Raw genomic sequence first — 17748 nt, 5'->3', positions numbered from 1 at the left:
TATTCTTAATCTGAAAAATGGAGGTCAGTGCTATATAAGCTCCTGATGTCACTGCGACCTGCCTCATTGTGACTGGTCTCCGTAAATTCGTTCTCGCTCTCCAAACCCAGGTCTTTGAAGAGCCCGGCTGATGAGAAGAGTGTTCTAATTCTGCTCAAGTTTCGGGTTATTAGGTGGGGCGAGCGCTCTAACATCCTCAGGTTTAACCAGTGGTCCCTCGAGGATGCAACTTCTTTTATTTTATTTTATTAACATACACGGCAAATCTGCCTTTTACAAAAATTTATAATGCTAACATATTTGGCTTAATGTATATATTTTTTTAAAAAAACATAAATTTCCTCATACCTAAGATTTATAAAAAAAAATTAAACCAAAAAATTAGGTATGCAAGATTTATATTTAAAAAATTAACCTTATAATCATACAACATATTCAGTAGAAACTTTAAATAATAAAACATTCTACAGTAATACAACAAGACAATCATAAGTACTGTTTCATACAGCTGGGCAAAGTGAACAAAAAACTGTGTGTATTATGAAATGCATGAATAAATAAATATAATTACTATACACCATCTTTGAAAAAGTTCAAAAGGTTTGTTCTATAGGAACATTACCTTACACTAAATATATCAGATACATGGGAATAACTATTGCTGAGTTCATGAAGTCTGTTAAATACGGCATTACAAGTATACACTGTCCGTGAATTGTTACTACAAAATGGTGGCACCTGTCTAGTCATTCTTCCAGGCGCCCTGAAGTTGATGAGATAAACAGTTCAGGGCAATCCCATATTGAATTTACAATGTTGAATAAATTTAAAAGGTCTATAATTTTTCTTCTATCGTTAAGTTTTAACAAATTTAATGTTTTTAGTAAAAAAATCGTAATTTAAAAATGCATGATTGATTCTAAGTTTAAAATTTATTTACCGTGAGAATTTTTTTTGGTCTCTTTCAAAAGAATTTTGGTGACAGTTGTAGTAAGGAGTCCATATTGTAGAGTTATACTCTAACTGGCTTCTCACTAATGAAGTATACATCAACTTCAAAGTGCCTATGTTTTTGAATTCCTTAGTCACACGTAACACGAAGCCTAACATTTTTAGAGATTTACTAGTTATATTATTTATGTGCCTAATAAAGGATAATGAGACATAAAGCGTCACATTCTCGTGGAATGTGTATAGGTCTCACTGTCAGCATTTGCACTGCATAATCTACATCTAGAAGTTTCAAAATGTTTCATTCTAGCAAGGTGTTTATTCAATCTGCAGTGTACCCTATACCACTGACTCCAACACTAATTATTCACCTGACTACTTGAAAATTATACTAGAGACAAATTTAAAATAAAAATGAAAAAGCACACGATGACTAGACTAACCAGATGAGACATAGCATGACTTGACCTTATAATATGCATGTATGTTTATATAACCCTAAAAGGTTTTTTTTAATTATTCATAAATAACAGTTTTTAATAATAAATTGTTTACAACTTGTTGAAAATGGCACCAAAATTTAAATGTTTGGATAAATCACAAGAACGAAAATATTTCAACAAAAAAAAAGATTAAAGTTTTTTTTACAGAGATGAAGAAAAACTTTAATAAGGAAATATGTTTACAAAATAACAACAAAATAAAACACCAAACTTAATTTTTTTGAATAGCAATTAGCAATATTATTTTACACGCTAAGCTTCGCATGCTAATGAAAATTTGCACTGGCCATTTGACGACATTAAAATTGTGCTAAAAATATACTGTAGAAATTTAACTACCAAAATGTTTTTGTATAAAAATAAAAAAAAACATTATTCCATTAAAAAGGTTTGAACTAAACTTGAATTGAAGACGTAATTTAACAACGAATTTAAGAAAAATACGCGGTTTTAAAAGGACAAGAAAAATGAAATTAATCTTTCGAATTATGGATACCCTTATTATATTATATAAGTAATATAACATGGTAATAATATCATATATTATAGAGTACAACGGGCCACGGAAGTCAAACGCAAAATTGTCTATTACTTTTGTTAAAGATATTTAAATATAAATCGTTTTTCCTGCTTTGTGTGATTTTCCTCTTTGCGCGTTATACTTACATCTAATAATATTTATGCGGTTGACAACAATCACCCTGCCTAAATGGGGTTTCAATTCGTGTCTTGAGATGCACCCATATAAAAGCTGACCCTCAATAGAGCTCAGATACGTAATAGGAATCACGTTTAGAGCAAATTGGGAAATAAAAAAAAAGATCTGCCGAGAATCTACCTATGTATTTATATCATATTTTGGCATTATTTTTATTGTACTAGAGTATAGAGTATCAGACCATTTTTATAATACCGCTATTTTTTCGATATTACAATTTCAAACATCGGGTCGTCGGGTTTTCAACAGTTTATTTAAACTATTTATTTTAGGTTTTTAGCTATTGAATCCTATTTTTAAATCAAAGAAAACCGTTTAAGTTTATAACGGTTTATTAAAAATTATAGCCCTGACGAGACTTGCCCAATAATTTCATGGTTTCGTCAGGTTCCCGCTAGGAACACCCTGGTTGTATAATGGTTAACCACATATTACATTTTGGAAGTTTGTAGCACTAACTTTGTAGTTCATTGTTATATTTTAAAGGAATAAATAAAATTACTTTGTTTTTGAACCACTTATTTATTATCACAACCGACTAGCTTCGGCAACTCACGTTGCGCTCTTCAGAGTTATTTAATGACATTTTTGCTTTGCTGGCCGTACTCGCCGATATAATATTTTGGATGTTTGAAGCACTAACTTTGTAGTTCATTGTTATATTTTAAAGGAATAAATAAAATTACTTTGTTTTTGAACCACTTATATATTATCACAACCGACTAGCTTCGGCAACTCACGTTGCGCTCTTCAGGGTTATTTAATGACATTTTTGCTTTGCTGGCCGTACTCGCCGATATAATATTTTGGATGTTTGTAGCACTAACTTTATAGTTCATTGTTATATTTTAAAGGAATAAATAAAATTACTATGTTTTTGAACCACTTATTTATTATCACAACCGACTAGCTTCGGCAACTCACGTTGCGCTCTTCAGGGTTATTTAATGACATTTTTGCTTTGCTGGCCGTACTCGCCGATATAATATTTTGGATGTTTGTAGCACTAACTTTGTAGTTCATTGTTATATTTTGAAGGAATAAATAAAATTACTTTGTTTTTGAACCACTTATTTATTATCACAACCGACTAGCTTCGGCAACTCACGTTGCGCTCTTCAGGGTTATTTAATGACATTTTTGCTTTGCTGGCCGTACTCGCCGATATAATATTTTGGATGTTTGAAGCACTAACTTTGTAGTTCATTGTTATATTTTAAAGGAATAAATAAAATTACTTTGTTTTTGAACCACTTATATATTATCACAACCGACTAGCTTCGGCAACTCACGTTGCGCTCTTCAGGGTTATTTAATGACATTTTTGCTTTGCTGGCCGTACTCGCCGATATAATATTTTGGATGTTTGTAGCACTAACTTTATAGTTCATTGTTATATTTTAAAGGAATAAATAAAATTACTTTGTTTTTGAACCACTTATATATTATCACAACCGACTAGCTTCGGCAACTCACGTTGCGCTCTTCAGGGTTATTTAATGACATTTTTGCTTTGCTGGCCGTACTCGCCGATATAATATTTTGGATGTTTGTAGCACTAACTTTGTAGTTCATTGTTATATTTTAAAGGAATAAATAAAATTACTTTGTTTTTGAACCACTTATATATTATCACAACCGACTAGCTTCGGCAACTCACGTTGCGCTCTTCAGGGTTATTTAATGACATTTTTGTTTTACTGGCCGTACTCGCCGATATAATATTTTGGATGTTTGTAGCACTAACTTTGTAGCTCATTGGTAAAATTTAAAGGAATAAATAAAATTACTTTGTTTTATAAACATATCAATTTAACAGTTTTAATTTAAACTAAGATATCAATTAACGCATTCAGATAAATAAAAGATACACCTTTTATTGTAAAATAAACTTGTATTGTGTCCAGCATGTTTAAAATAAAATAAAATAATTACTTTCAGTCGTGGCCTAGATTATGAATGAAATGAAATTAGAACAACAGAGTATGAATGAAAAATGTACATATTATTTTATGTAAAATGAATGTAATAATCCGTAAGGGTTTATAAATAAATTTTCAAATAAAAAAAAAAAAATATATTTATGAAAGCGTCCAATCTTATTTTATTCATACTCCTGAAATATAAACATGTGCACATGAAATATAGTGATATTTTTTTTTGTGATTTAAATTTTTACAAGTTAAAATCTATAAAAATTGAAATGCACGCGAGGCATTCCGTGTATTAATTTTCTATTCTTACCCATCCAGTTTTATGGAATGTTTGAGTGGTATGTTTATTATGTTAGCGAAGTAAAGGTCAATAAGAAAATAATGTGATATATATTATCCCCAATCCTGGCCCTGGGGTGAGATTTGATATCTATTCCGCAAGAAGGCGGTCACCCTCGGCGCTATAGGCTGCATCCCTCCTCCGCCGCCAGCCTCCCCACTTCACACTAATTGAGTGGCAAGTCAAGAGGCCTCCCTAAATGATTTGTTTACCCACATTATGCGCTCGCATTATTGCCCGCCACTACAGAACACTAAACACAATACCCCCAATCGTATTTCTTCGCTCGTTTTTCCTTTGTTCCGCAGCGAGATGTCATCGCCGTATTGTTACCCGGTTTAGTTGAAGTCGGGAGGATGATGAGATTGCTCGGCGGAAAAAGGAAACTCAGAACCGATTGTGTTATGGAAACCTCATTTCTATATGCTAATTTCTATTCATCTAACTATTATTAAATTTTCGATTTATTCCTAGCACAAAACAATTGATTTTTTCAAAATCTTCAAATGCTACTGATTTTTTAAGTACCTAAGTACAGTAGAACTCCATTTATCTAACTCCAATCACCCGGATTACCAAATATCCATATCCTTATCAGTAAATTTTAAAAAGTAGATTTAACCATAAACAATAAAGTTTCTTCGTCAAAACAATTAGCTTTTCTGGACATGTTTAAGTAAGTTTTACGGGTGGTACTTTTAAAACAAATATTTTACAGTTCGAAAAAACACAAAAATTTATTATATAAGTTACATTAAAAAAACCGTCTGCTTTTCCCACTGCCCCATTGCTCAAGCAATTCAGGATTCTAGATATAAAATCGTTATTTGAAAAAATATTTTTCTTAGAGTAATAACCCAATAGAGTCGCCCATACGGAGAAAAACCATTCTATGAATATTGACCACGAAGTTAGCTACAGATTACAGCAATGCAACGGGCTGAAAATACTTAAGTTCAAAATTGCGAGCGCAAACCGGAACCTTCCATAACACGTTTGTTGATAACTCTTGTGTGGCTGTGATGTCACACTTAGGCTACATACGATACAAGACTTGATATTTCTCTCTTATTTTTTTAATGATGCAGTTAAATTTTTTGTAATCTTCAAATGGACATTTTCACACCGAATTCGGAAAGTAAAATTTGTATAACTATGCTGGATTTTAATACAAAAAATATTTATCCTTGCTACGCGAAGAATGAATGTCCGCCGATACAGCAATACATGTGAATAAAAGAGAGCACGAAGATTTAACTCATAACAAGGAAGACAGAGACGCTGTTCTGTGGCCGGTGTTGCGTGAAAAGATTCAGACGGTTATTGACAGAGATGAGGAACGCACGCGTGTAATATTAGTGACGTATTCATGATTTTTTATTTTGGTATAGCAGGGCTAAATTATATGTTTTTTTTTTTATAAATTATGAAAAAGAAATTATTAAAAAGGATGTCTTCATGTTTTTTTACAAATGTCTGAACTTTAGAATATTCTGTCTTCTGCTTGTAATAACACGATGTTACATCACCGCGCGCAAAGGAATCATTTTTAAGTTAAAATTCTTGATGGGAGTTCATTGTTATTCAGTTTTCCAACTCAGGAACTTACCTTCTTAATTGTAACGACTGTAAAAATACATGCTACGTAGGACAAACGGGTAGAGCCTTTAAAACACGCATAAAAGAGCACATACAATCATGGTCTAATAATAAAGATAATTCAAATTTTGCCAATCATTTGATAGAAAATAAACATTCCTTTGAATTAAAAAATAATTCATATTGCATTCGTTCCAATATTGTGAATAAACTTTTAAAAATGTGTATTCTTTGAAAAGCAACTAAAAAGTGATCTTTCAATAAATTATGCTATTTATTTCAAAACATTGCTCTAATTTATTGGTTTATCCAACTATCCGGATTTCTGCATATCCGTATAACGTCTGGTACTCATTAATCTAGATAATTTAAAGTTGGCCGTATTTTTTATTTTAAAGCTATTTAGATTTTTAATTTTGTTAAATTAATATTAAGTTGTATTTTATGTTTGATTTCATCGGCCGTTAAAGTGTAGTGTGTTATTATTATTTGTATTTACTTATGTTTTTTTCGTCGTAAGTACTTGGGAACATTTTTTCCACCACAACAGGCCAGGAGGCCCAATCACAGTGGTAAATTACAGCATAGAACACCCAGGCTTGAGATGATCCACATTTTTTAATTTTTGTGTTCTCACCCGAACCCGGAACCTTTCGTGTGCGACTCGAGCGCCTTAACCACTACACTACGGAGGCTGCCATATGTTTTACGGTTAGAAAATTCTCCCAGTTTCTTTGTGTAGTGGTGATCATTATTTAGAATAGTTTCTTGATATTCTACGATCTTTTTTTGGACGCTTTTTGGTCACATAATTTTTTCTTCCGGTTTATTTTGGAACGTGTTAAATTATAAGCTGTTTTTTTAAATAAATGTTTTAATATTTAACAGTTGCATCAGAAACAATAACAAAGAAAATAAAAATCAACAATTTGTAACAAATAAAGATGTCAGATGGGATGAGAATTTCCGCGGCAGAAACATTCAGTGCTTGCCGTGGCTGAAACCGTACTCCTTGCCGCCGGAGTGACCTCCCTTCTTCCCGTAGTCGGAGTGGTGGCCGTGGTGCTCCTCGTGGCCGTGGTGGCCCTTGTGTCCCTTGTGGTCCTCGTCGTAGTGGCCCTTGTCGTGGTGGCCCTTCTTGCCGTGGTGCCCGTCGTGGTAGCCGGACTTGTGGTGGCCGCCCTTCTTGTGGCCGCCCGCCTTCTTGTGGTGGTGGCCGTGGAAGTGCCCGTGCTTCCCGTGGTGCCCCCCCTTGTGGAAGTCGTCGTAGAATTTGTGGTGCTTGTGGTACTCGTCCTTGTGCGACTTGTGGTGGTAGCCGGTGGTCTTGGAGCCCTTCTTGTGCCCCTTCTTCTCGCCGAACTTGCCCGCCTTGTGGCCCTTCTTGGCCTCGTGGTGCCCGTGGTGGTGGTGGCCCTCGTCGTGGTGCTTCTTCTTGTGGCCGCCGTGTTCCGCGTAGTGGCCCTCGTGGTGGCCCTTGCCGTGGTGGCCGTGCTCGCCCTTGTCGAAGTGGTGGCCGGACTTGTGGCCCTTGTCGCCCTTCTTGCCGTGCTTGGAGTGGTGGTGGGCGTGGTGCTCGTGGCCGCCCCCGGACTCGTGGTGGCTGTCCTTGTGGTGGTGGTGTGACCCGGCCGCCACCAGGTCTCCCTCCTGCTCTTGCTCCTCCCGTGCACTGCACGTCGCCGCTAGTAGGCAAGCTGCCACTAGCGTCACCAGCCAAAGCAACCGCATTTTCCTGAAACACAATATTATTAGTAGGAGCACTGAAAATTAAGACTTGTTCTAGATGCTATGTACTAGAAAATTTCATTTGTGAAGTTTGAATTAACATTTAGCGATGAAAACGTTGTAATTGCATTTTTGGCACCAAATTTAAAACTGGTTAAACGGTTTGTTGCGAGTTAAAAGAAAAGCACTTTTCCAATTTGTCGAAATTGCGCACTGGTGTAAACACTCGTCACTAGATAGGCAATAATGTGATCGAACCCAATAAATTAATGTAATAGTAACACCTACTCTTTGTCTGTAGCTCTCAGGTATGAGATGGAAATGGGAGTCGGTTGTGAACTGACTTGTTCCGTTGAGGAACCACTATTTATATCGGAACTTTCTTCTAAGTAAACCACAGCAGCGGATCATATTGAAATTGTCTTGCAGTTGTGTTATATATTTTTTGCAACCCGCTGAGTAGTATTTCTCTCGTTTTTATGGCTCAGTGAGTCGGCATCGTCCATTGTGACAACTTCGCTGTTTGCCACACTTTTCATTTTATTTAGTAATTCGGTGTAACGCGCTGCTAAGAGGAAACTAAATGCAAACAATTTATGAGCGAATTCATCATTTGACACGTTTATTTAATTAGTACTGCCACTAATCTGGTTTCATAAACTGAACCTCTTATTAAAATCACACGATGTTTGCGTACGACGATCGCGACCTAAGGATATTCTCCTTTTTGATATCTTACATTTGGAATTACGAGTTAAAGAAATTACGTCCGTGGAATGATTATTGGTAAACTAGGTATCTAAAAGATAATGAATTTTGTGTAATTCGTTCAGTACCAAATATCTATGTTCATTTTACTATTTACCGTAAAAAACTTAATGCATAATCTATTCTAGAAATAATTCATATCATTCATATAATAATTCATTTTTAGTAATTCTGAACGAAACTTGGTGTCGAATGCAAAAAGCTGTATAAAACTGGTCTTGAAGATGGCGCATTGATTTTTTTGTGCGACGATACACACTTGAAATCTCCCCTCCCAGCCCTGTGATCACAGCTAGATGTCGATAACTTTATCGACAATATCAAATCGATTGCGATGTGAAAATTAGAATATTCGCATGAAAAATCTATATCGCACAGCGTGTTACCAAATAACTCAAAATTTCATGGTTAAAAAAAACAAGCAGCTGTTATGATGAAAAAGAAATTGGCTTCCAAAAAAGCTAAAATTTACTAACACTAACAATGCTATTTCTTAGTGAAATCGCCGATTGTATTTGTTTAAAAATATTTGCAAAAAAGTAAACAGACGTTTGAAATATTGTAGTTCTGAAACATTGTATGTGTGAAATAATATTTTTATAGTCACTTACATGAGTAGTCATGAATCAATAATTTACTAGCATTAATTAATTTCAATGTTTGATCACAAAGTTAATGCTTTAAATATGAATAGTATATTACAGCAGAGATGCTAATTTTCTTTGTATTATTTTACTCTATTTTATCACTTTTCAAAAAAATATTTCTTTAAACCATTTTTATCTGGTTTTGTTGAGATTTTTTTTCCTCTTAATAATATTTTTCAAAGCATCAAAAGCAAAATAATAGATGTTCATTATTTTATTCGTATAAAGTATTATGTCTGTACTCTTTTATTTGATTATTGATTAAAACTAATGTCTGAGCACCCGATGACAAACTATTATTGAATAGTTTATCGGGACAAAATATATTTTAATACCTTGTTTTCTTTATAATGTATTAATATTGTAAAAATGTGAAATTTACTTCACAATTATTATAGTTTGCATTACTTTACGAGCTGTTTAACCCATCGCGTAATGCAGACTGTAAATATAAGTCAGATGTTAATGAATGGAAAGTAAATAGCGGCTAAACTGTACAGAAAAATAGATCCAAATTATCCGCAGAAGATTCAGCAAGCGAATTGCCCTATTAATGGATGAATTCTGACTTGCGTTTGTACGGCTTCTGGGAGTGTAAAACAGTGCATGAGATCTCGCTCTAGTGTTATTATTGGGAACATACAAACTGATCTCTTATATGATATTGAGATTATTTATACTTCAGAAATCAGCTAACTGAAATGTTTCCCAAGAAAAAATTGACGACGTTATTCGAGTGTGTTATAATCCAGCATCCTAAAAAACGATGGATACAGGGATGGATATTTACTATTAAGATATAAGTACCGCAAAAATCGCTTTTGATCCTTCTCTATATCAAAGAGGTGGTTCGATTCAGAAGGGCCCCAAATTATTAAAAGGGTTCTCTCGTTACTAGAGCGAAGAGATAGTCCGTGTTGTGATAGAGGTTGGAAGAGCTCTCTCAGATAAACATGCGAAGTGGGATTATTCAAAATAATGTGAAGAAGTGATAGGACGTGAATGTTTCATATATGTCTTCACATACGTCACCAAAAGATTAATCCCATAATTATGGGTTTATCTTTTGGGAACTATTTTTCTACGCGCAATTCAAAGGGTTTGAAAAACACTGCTGTAGTCCATTTTTTTAATTCGTTATTTTTTTATCTTTGTCTTACCTTGTTTGGTATCGTAGGTATATCATAACATATAGTATTCAAGAAAATTATTCAAGACTTTTTGTCCTGAAGATGGGTTGGTCAACTCTAAAAAAGTGGACAAAAATAATTATTCATTAATTAATTGCTCTTCAAGTCGTAAATTGAAAATAAACAAAATATTTCTCCTTAATTAAACGTCTCAGGGCAATCTTTATAATTTTAATCAAATAGAGTATCAGACTTAAAGCTAAAACAATTTAATGACCTTTGCTATTACTTAAAGTCTTGATAAATATTACTTTCCACGTCTAGACGGTATAATTGATTAAATGCCTACTCTCTCAAAAGTAATCAAAACTATAATGTTACGAACCATTGACTATACTCGCAATTTGAAAATGTATTTTCATTATTCGGCATAAGTGTAATAAAGTATAAATTGCGTCGTTTATCTGGGTAGGCATTTTTTCATTTGGAAACATAAAAAATAGTTAAGGTAGGATCACACTGTTCTCGTGTATTGTGTTGGTATCTAGTATATCGTGATGGCGAGTTAAGGCATGATTATTTTATTTATTACGTATTTCATTTATAAATATATATTATATTTGGTTTAAATATTCATCAATATTATGTATCTTTTTTGGGTGATACCGTGTATGTTGGATTTGATCCGACGTTTCGGCTGTTTTCCCTGAAGATGGCTCCTGCAATGGTAGCCGAAACGTCGGATCAAATCCAACATACACGGTATCACCCAAAAAAGATACATAATATTGATAACAGTGACCGTGAAAACCTTCGCACCTATTTAAATATTCATTTCTGGGAAATTATAATTATTATTATTTTTATTTAATTTTTCTTCAATGAAGGTATAATTTACACGCTTATTGAATGTCAATATATAAATGAATAAACAAAACAACACAAAGAAATCGTTTCAATAAATAACTAAACATTCTAAAAATAATCAAATAAATTAACACAAATAAAATAATATTGTCGGTTCCATATACTATTATCTTCCATCTACTCATTTAGTCCATAATAGGCCTTTTTTAGAAGTACGCCTTTTACAAACATTTTGAATTTATTGTCCGTCATAATTAGGACATTGCAGTGCCTCACAGACGATGTGTTTACCTTAATTGGCTTTAATTTCAGAATTACCAATTTGTCTTTACTTCTAGTATTGGGATGAGGTTTGTCGCTATTTTTTTAAAAGAGAGATATATTTTTACGCACATCCATAATATTCTCATAAATATACTGACTATACACCGTCATAATGTTTATTTTTAAAAAAAGATTTCTTAAAGAATCGCGAAAATGTAAGTTGTAAATCCTGTGCCAAAAAATACATTTTACAAGTTCTTTGAAAAAGTACTTTTAATTTTTATTTTTATATATTATGTTTTTTTTTTTAAAACATTTTTTTTGCACCACAACAGGCCAGGAGGCCTAATTACACTGGTGAATTACATCACAGAGCACCCAGGCTTGAGAAAAATCACATTTTTATTTTTTGTGTTCTCACCGGGAATCGAACCCGGAACCTTCCGTGCGTGAGTCAAGCGTCTTGACCACTACACCACGGAGGCCGCCGTATGTATGCATGCTGGTACAATATAATTCAGTACAAAATACGTTTTTTAAATGTTCATGCTTTTAGACAAAGAACTATTAAATACGATAAATTTCAGTGAACAAAACTACTACTCTTTGACAAAAACTGTTTTTTTTTATTTCATTAAAACCAATTCTATAAAATTCAGCAAATAAAAAAAAAACATACAATTCAAATGTTTTATTACAAATATGTAGATTTTTCTTAATTTGAATTAATTTATATTCAAAGAACTAACTTTGCGGTTATTCATTATTAGAATAAATATGATACAACTTTGTTTTTAACCACTTATTTTTGATTTTTTCTACCGACCCGTTTTTCAAAGCTACATAAGGTCATTTATCAAAAAAGCCATTTATAATAAGAAAAAAAAGGAATAGGTTTTGTTTTAGTCCACTCCTGTCTAGTTTTAAATAACGTATCCATCTCGCTTCACACTTCTTATCTTTGAAATAACAACATGACAAAAAGATTTGATTTATTATCTTCATATGTATCGATGTAATATTTAGTAGTCACTGTAAAAATAAAATACGATTGAATTCATTAGTAAAGTATTCATTGCTAAAGAAACTTGTGTAGCTTTGAAACCGGTCGGTAGAAAAAATATAAAATAATTGGTTTAAAACAAAGTAATTTTATAGTCATATATATTTCATAGAACCATGATGTTTGTAAATGTTTACTATTCCGCTAAATCACAAAACGAACACTCTTGTACTACTAGGAATCAAACAAGAGAATGGGTCATAGGGTCTACCACAAACTATGAATTCGGGCAAATTAATTTTAGGCTTTTGGGTCCCAAAATGAAGTACCAAAACTGTTTAACTTAATAACTAGTGAAAAACAAGAGGAAAAAAACTTAAAAACATTTTTAAAAATCATCAAAAACTTATTAATAAGAACAAGTGAATCTTAATCACATAAATATATCCTTATTTTTTTTAAACTCCTCGGCTTTGCGGGAACAACAATACATTTGTGTATGCCATTTTATTGTATAAATAAATAAATAATATATATATATATGTTTTAAAAATAGAATGTATTGCCCGGTCATTGTAAAATCTGACCCAATTCAATACATTTACAAAAAAATGGTTACTGGCTTGTGTAGAGAAAAACCCACACAAAAAAAAATCTGCCTTAAAACAGGTTGTACCTAAATAAGCAGACTACACATAATCCAGAGATATCTATTACCATAAAAAATGTAATTGATAAAGATATTGTAATTTTGTTAATAAACTATTATATATATGTGTGTATATATATATTTAGAATTCTTAACAAGTTATTTACAATTTGTTTTTTAATTTTAACATTGTTCTTATATTCATATTTTTAATCTTTTTTTTTTTATGCAAAGTTTCGCTTTTTATTTTGCATTGCAGTTTGCTTTTTATTGTTTCTACATGTATATAAAATCTTTTTTTATTTCTTTTAATGTGTTGTGTATTGATACAATTATTACTTTCTTTGTTTGTAGTTACCTGTATATTTATTTTTACACTTATAAATATATGAAAATGTATTTATTTTTTTGTTTGAATTCTTTACAAGTTACTTACAATTTGCTTTTTAATTCAATTACTTTTATTATATCCATATAAAATTATTTTTTCTTTTTACTATGTAAAGTTTCACTTTTTATTTTGCATGGCAGTATGCTTCTTATTGTTTCTAAATGTATTGTTTATCTTTTAAATTTTTACGCACTATGTTTGTACTTAACTGTATATTTTTTTGTAAAAGTCCCCTTGGGCGTATTGTAAAATTAAATAAATAAAAATAAAAAATAAAATAAATTATTTATTTTATGATAAATATGCTATAAAATCCAGTGAATAAAGATCACTACATAAGTTTTACAAATTCTTTGACAATGAATAGCTTTTTTAAATTTCATAAATTTACTATACCTACAATACATTGTTGTGTCGTGTTGTGGAGTGGTAATGTGTGTTAAGGGCTCTTCTGCCGTTTTTATTTATCATTGACATGAAAGTTTGAAATTAAGATATTATTTTATCTAATATTTTTTATTGATATTGTCTTAATAAACTTAATAATAATTAAGGATTGATTTTGTTTTATTGTTGATATTTTGATGCAAAAAGAACCGATATTTAAATCTTAATACATAAAATGTTCAATGTAAAAAAACGTATTTTGTTATTAAGACCCTTGTTTCTCCAATATGACGCAGTGACTCAATGAATGAATGAATTTGTTTTGTTTTGTTCGGAATTTTTACAGCTTTAATATTACACTTGTTAACAAGTAGAAATATATTAACAATACTAGCGCCAATTTTAGAAATCCATTATTAATCTAATAATACATAATTTAAAAGAAAAAAGTTTACATAATTGTACGCGTGCGACGTTTGTATTTATGTGTGTGCGAATGAGGGTGTATTTGCGTGTTTGAATGAATGTGTCAGGGTGCGTAAGTAAAAAAATAATAATTTAATAAATTTATTCATAACAAAGAATGGGAAAGAGCTTAAAGAGACGTTTCGTGTGTTGTGACCCGCCATGACCCCCTCCATCATTCTGGGGCAGACTTAAAAATCGTTTTCGTGGCTCGTGGCTACATCGTGGCTCGCCACGACAGACCACTTCTAATTCTAATAGTAATCCTTACCATGTAAAATGCATAGAAGTGGTATGCGCCAGATAGCTTCCCAACACACCACTCCACAATTCGACGTAATTAAGTAACCCTGTCCTTACTTGTGAATAAAAAGAAAAAATCATAAGTCGGAGGAGCATATTTTTGTAAACATGCATATTATTAATATGACAGTTAATTTATTTATTTAGATAATTATAACCAACCAGTGGTGCATCTGCATTGGTACCTATACTAACCGCAGCTCACCTTGATCATTTGTTACACGAAGGTAAAGTGATCAGCCCTCACGCTTCAGATGCCAGTCCAGAGACTATGAAATATTTCAGCGTAAAAACACAATTTTAAATATATATTTCATATCGATCGTGTGAAATTTTAACAAAAAATCAAAAATTGAAACCTGTTTTGAATGCATTGATAATTATACTATTCATCATCATTCCATGACCACTCCCTAGTTGGAGCATATGGTATCCACAAAGAACGTCCATGCATCTCTATCGGCTGCCATCTCCTGTCCTCCCAAGTCAGGTTCTCGCCCCAAAGTTCAGACATAAACTGCCGACAAACAGTCAGAAGTGGACGTCCGGGACTTGATGCCAAAATAAACTATACATAAAAATCTACCTACCTAAATAATAGCGTAATTCGAAACCGTCTCTAAATCTTGCAAAAACAGATTTAAATTATACTACTTGACACCGCAAACTTAGCATTCTCAACTGAATTAGATGTGAAGCATAAATATAAATCTCACAATTCTTATTTAAAAGTTTTTCGCAAATATCTCAGTAACTCCTTTAATGGAGATTTCTAAGTTGTATAAGGTACGTAAATATAAGGGTGCTTCTTATACCCTTATATTTACGTACCTAATACGACATACCATATAATAGCCTTAAAATTCATAGAAAATAAGATATTATGAGTATGCATTGCAAACGTACTCGTGAACTTAATAAAATAATAATTTAAAGGTGAATGTTACACGGTGTGTAAAGTGGCCACTTAAATCGGCCATCACTTTCCTATGGAGTAATTCGATGGGGGGAGCTTTTAACAACCATATTAAACCATTAGATACTGTTCAAAAATGTACCTTAAAAATAATGCTTCACAAAAATCGTACTTTTCCTTCTTTCCAATTGTTCCAAGAACCTAAACTTTTAGAAATAAGACAAATATATTGTTTTCAATGTTTAAAATGTATGTTTAAGAACCAAAATTTATTTACAAGTAATTAAAATAGTCTAAGAAGGAATCGTGTGCTAAAAATACCACTTGGTAAAACGCGGCTAGCACAGAGACATGCATATTTTTTGGCCCAAATTTTTTAAATTATTTTTTTACTGATAATATTTCATTAATCCCAAACTTTCAAAATTTTCCTTCTTTTAAAAAACACGGACCATCCTGCACTCAAACCAAAGATACTAACTCTTTTTATCTATGATGTAGTTTGTTGCCCTTGAATAATAAGGAATATTTTAAAGATTTTTTATTTCCTTTTTCAATTACTATAAAATAAAAAAGTACCTTCCAATCTTTTACAGTATATGTTCTTTTCTTTTTCTTATATTACACATAAATATTTCAAAATATTACACAAAAATATATAAAATGTCTATTAATTATAGGAGCAAAAAATTCATAAATATTTCTTGTATACCCACGAACAGGCCATGTCTTTGTGGGATTTTTGTTTACTATTTTCACTGTTAATATGTATTTCATTCTTTATTTTTATTTGAATACTCTGATTTACCTCTTTTGTATATTGTAAAAAGGAGAAAAAATTATAAAAATAAAAAAAAAACTGGCAAAATCGTAAACTCCTATATTCCTTCTCTAATATGTTTTCCATCTCTATTGTAATTTGTTAATAAATTAAACGGTTTTTTAAAGCACCATTACATAAATTATTCTTTGGTTTATTTTATTATTTTTTAAGTTGTGTCCGTTTTTTTATTATTTTAAAATGAACACTAAAAGTAAAGCAAAATGGTAAAGGTTAGTCATTAGAATGAAAATTTTCTGCTCTACAAGATGTTGTGTTGGCTTTTGCGTTAAATATTTTTTTTTATTTGATTACAAGCTTTCAAAATGGATTAAACAAATAAATGAGATGCACTCACAGTTTCGTTTCCCCTCTCTCCTTGCTTTTGCATTATATTAATATAAAAGCGGTAAATTTTGTCGCCGCTATCATTCAGTTTGTAGTTCTTTGTCTGGTAGACATTGTAAAACTTTGTAAAGCAACAACTTGGCCAATTCTATTTCCTTCCACGTTGTTTGAACTTAGGAAACTGGCATTGCTCTAATAATATTGTAAACCTTGACATGAACAAATCAACCTGTCGGTAAAGCCTTTGTACTGCATGTTTTGTAATGTACCTACGTTTCTTGTATCAAAAGACAGGGTTAATGTCCAAATATTGTTATTTTTAAATATTTCTAAATTACTGAAAATTGGTAGTTGAAAAAATGCAAAGGAATTTCGAAACCATTACTTTAGTAATTTAAAACAAAGATGGATTAAATGTAAAATCACAAAATAATCGATATTTTTCAGTAAAGGTTTCAGTATAGAATTTCAGTCTTTTTATCTGTGTGATTTTTGTGCCAGAATATATTTTTGTTTTCTTTAATTAAAATAAGGAAACTATTTTTATTCACTCATTATTTCGATGGTCCCTACGTATACTTTCAAATCGGCATTTTGCGAGGTTACAGAAAAGCAAAAACGAAGCTTGATATTTTTTTGAGAAGCCATAAAAAACAGTAGAATTGTCATGTATGGTGTCTACTGTATTTCAATAGAATGCTTTTAACACACTCGATTAAATTAAAAACTATGCACCGTTTGCTGATGACTGTTCGTCGACAGTTCATGTCAGAACTGCGGAACGCGAACCTCATTTGGGAGGATGCACAGGTGCTGACAGCCGACAGAGATGCCCTAAAGATCTCTGTGGACACCTATGCTCCAACTAGGGAGCGATTATGACATGGTGATGATGATGAAATTCTTCGCTATTTTAATTTCAGCATAACTTTCATTATTACTTATTTAGGTACGAATACTAAATTAAGGCCATAAAATTAAATATTAAAGTTAATCCGTTGCTTAACATAACAACGA

The 17748-nt window shown here is 32.0% G+C and overlaps 1 protein-coding gene across 1 annotated transcript; it reads right to left on the bottom strand.

Moving 5' to 3' along the window:
* Positions 1 to 6938: 6938 nt before the first annotated feature.
* On the bottom strand, positions 6939 to 16749 carry LOC148283806 (uncharacterized). Its single transcript, XM_088243201.1, has 2 exons — positions 16742 to 16749; positions 6939 to 7780 (listed from the first exon to the last, which is right to left on the bottom strand). The coding sequence occupies exon 2, from the start codon at positions 7774 to 7776 to the stop codon at positions 7027 to 7029; it is 750 nt and encodes a 249-aa protein (XP_088099327.1). The 5' UTR covers positions 7777 to 7780; positions 16742 to 16749; the 3' UTR covers positions 6939 to 7026.
* Positions 16750 to 17748: the final 999 nt, after the last annotated feature.

This window comes from Micrasema longulum, unplaced genomic scaffold (genome assembly GCF_059751315.1).
Source record: "Micrasema longulum isolate JH-2025_06_02 unplaced genomic scaffold, ASM5975131v1 h1tg000195l, whole genome shotgun sequence".
NCBI classification, from domain to species: Eukaryota; Metazoa; Arthropoda; class Insecta; order Trichoptera; family Brachycentridae; genus Micrasema; species Micrasema longulum.
This window is presented reverse-complemented; position numbering and strand designations above follow the sequence as displayed.

Coding starts and splice junctions, on each gene's coding strand:
- LOC148283806 (XM_088243201.1), bottom strand. CDS start 7,776: ATGCGGTTGCTTTGGCTGGTGACGCTAGTGGCAGCTTGCCTACTAGCG.